The 2,343-nt window shown below is 29.2% G+C and overlaps 1 protein-coding gene across 1 annotated transcript in view; it reads right to left on the reverse strand.

The window, feature by feature from the left end:
- Positions 1-2,343, reverse strand: part of SPATA7 (spermatogenesis associated 7) — a 26,764-nt gene that overhangs the window by 21,487 nt on the left and 2,934 nt on the right. Inside the window, exons 2-3 of the mRNA XM_012640400.1 lie at positions 1,847-1,980; positions 1,724-1,751 (exon numbers count right to left, since the gene is read on the reverse strand). Of these exons, the coding sequence (XP_012495854.1) occupies positions 1,724-1,751; positions 1,847-1,980 (162 nt within the window). The remainder of the gene's footprint in view (positions 1-1,723; positions 1,752-1,846; positions 1,981-2,343) is intronic.

Genomic DNA, 2,343 nt, shown 5'->3' on the forward strand with positions numbered 1-2,343 from the left:
AAATATGTACATATGTAATAATATAGAGTCAAAATATATAACTCAAAAATTGATAGCATCACAAGGAGAAACAGCTAAATACACAACTATGTGAAAGATTTATTTCAATAACTGATAGATTAATCAGACAAAAAGAATCAATGAGGATATAGAAGATTTGAATATCTGGAAGATATAAAGTTTAATGAATATACTGTATGTTAAACACTGTATACAACTACTATAGAATATATTTTATTTTCAAACACATAATGATATAGTACATTTTAAAAAACTGTCCACCTACTCAAACACAAAACAAGTCTTAACAAATTTTAAGAAATGGGTATCATGTAGATGTTTTCTGATCAAAATTGTAATTAGGCTAGAAATCTGTAACAAAGAGATATTAGGAAAAAAAATAGAGAGATTTAAAAAATCTTCTAAATGACTTTTTGGTTAAAGAAAAAATCATAATGGAAACTGTAAAATACTTTAAATTGAACTATAATAAAAACAGCACATATCAAATATCACATAGCTGTAGGATGAAGCTAAAGCAACACTTATAGGAAAATTTATAGCCTTAAAAAATGCTTACACTAGCAAAGGCACTGAAAATTAATAAGTTAAACAAGATTAGAGCAAAGGCACTGAAAATTAATAAGTTAAACAAGATTAGAGAGAGTACAGTAAAATAAACACAAAGAAAGTCAAAATGGGAAGACAAAGATAAGAGCAGATATTAACAAAATAGAAAACAAAATACAATAGAGAAGATTAACCCAATCAAAAGTGTGCCCTTTAAAAAACTGACAAAGCTCTGGTGAAAATGATGAGGAAGAGAAGAATGAAGGCACAAATAAGTATTAGGAACTAAAAAAAGGAAATAATACATATTCAGTAGAGATTAAGAGAATATTATGAACAATTCTATGCTAAAAATGTAGATAAAATGGACAACTTCATACATAAATACAATCTATTGAAATCATTCTATAATGACTTAAAAATTGAATCAGTAGTCAAAATTCTTCTCACAAAGAAAACTCTAGGCCCAGACAATTTTAATGTTGAGCTCCATCAAATTCAAGGAACAAATAATTCCAAATTTACATAAACTAGTCTAGAGTGCAGAAAAAGAGGAAACAATGCCCAGTTTATTTTATGAGGCTAGCATAACCAGACAGAGGGAGTAGAAAAAAAGAAAATAACAGGCTAATATAAATGATGGACAGATGATAAAATCCTAAACAAAATATTAGCAACTGAATCCAGCAATGTATAAAAAAGGTAATGCACTATGACTAAGTTCTCTTTATAATAGGAATGCAAAGTTGGTCTAATATTAGGAAGTCAATTATTGTAATTAACTACATTAACAGACTAAAAGAGAAAAGTTATATCATCATTCCAAGAGATACAAAAAAGCACCTGATAAAATTAACATTCCTTCATGTTAAAAAAAACAAAACCAAAAAAAACAAAAAAAAAACCTCTTTACAAACTGGGAATAGAACTTGTTTAACCAGATGTTAAAGGGTATCACAAAAAACCTAATGCCAGGGTCAGCAAAGCACACCGTGCAGGACAAATCTGGCTTTTTGTCTTTTTTAGTTAATGAAGTTTTAGTGGAACACAGGTATGTCCATTCATTTATGTATTGTCTACGGCTGCTTTCTAACTGTGAGCAGTTGTGACAGAATAAGGCCTGAAGAGCCTTTTAATACATTAACCATCTGGCTGTCCAGGAAAAGTTTGCTGACTCTAACCTACAGTAGTAAACAAGTTACCAAAAAGTCAGATTATACCACTAATGAAGTATCTTAGAAACATTTCCTTCTAAAAAGTAAAAACACTATCTTACCTTTTGTAGGGTGTTAAAAAATGACTCGGAATTATTTTTAGAATTGGCTTGCATTGCAGTTTTAGTTAATCTGAAATCTTTTTCACATCGTGCTAATTCCTTTTTGAGTTTCTCTCTTCGTTGTTGGTCTGCATCTAAGAAAAAAAAAATCTTTTAAAATATGGAACCAAATAGAAAAATTAATTTTTTGGTCTTGTTAGACTAATAAATGGATTTTTTTCTTGCTAAAAATGTTCATGCTAAGATATGTAAATAAAATTCCATATACTTTTCCATATAGATACTAGCAAATATTTAATTTATAGAAACTCTAAATGGATTAACTTATTTATAAGGAGCACAAAAAAACATGACAAACTGGCCATGCCTAAGGGCTTAAAAAAGCAATTCCTGTCAGATATTTATAGAGATAGGAAGGTTAGAAATGCTTAACCATGTTGTTTGTGACTGTGTAATCACCAGATACATAAGGTAGAGTTTGAACTAGTCCACAGACT

Source organism: Propithecus coquereli, unplaced genomic scaffold (genome assembly GCF_000956105.1).
Source record: "Propithecus coquereli isolate 6110/MARCELLA unplaced genomic scaffold, Pcoq_1.0 Scaffold152, whole genome shotgun sequence".
Classification (NCBI taxonomy): domain Eukaryota; kingdom Metazoa; phylum Chordata; class Mammalia; order Primates; family Indriidae; genus Propithecus; species Propithecus coquereli.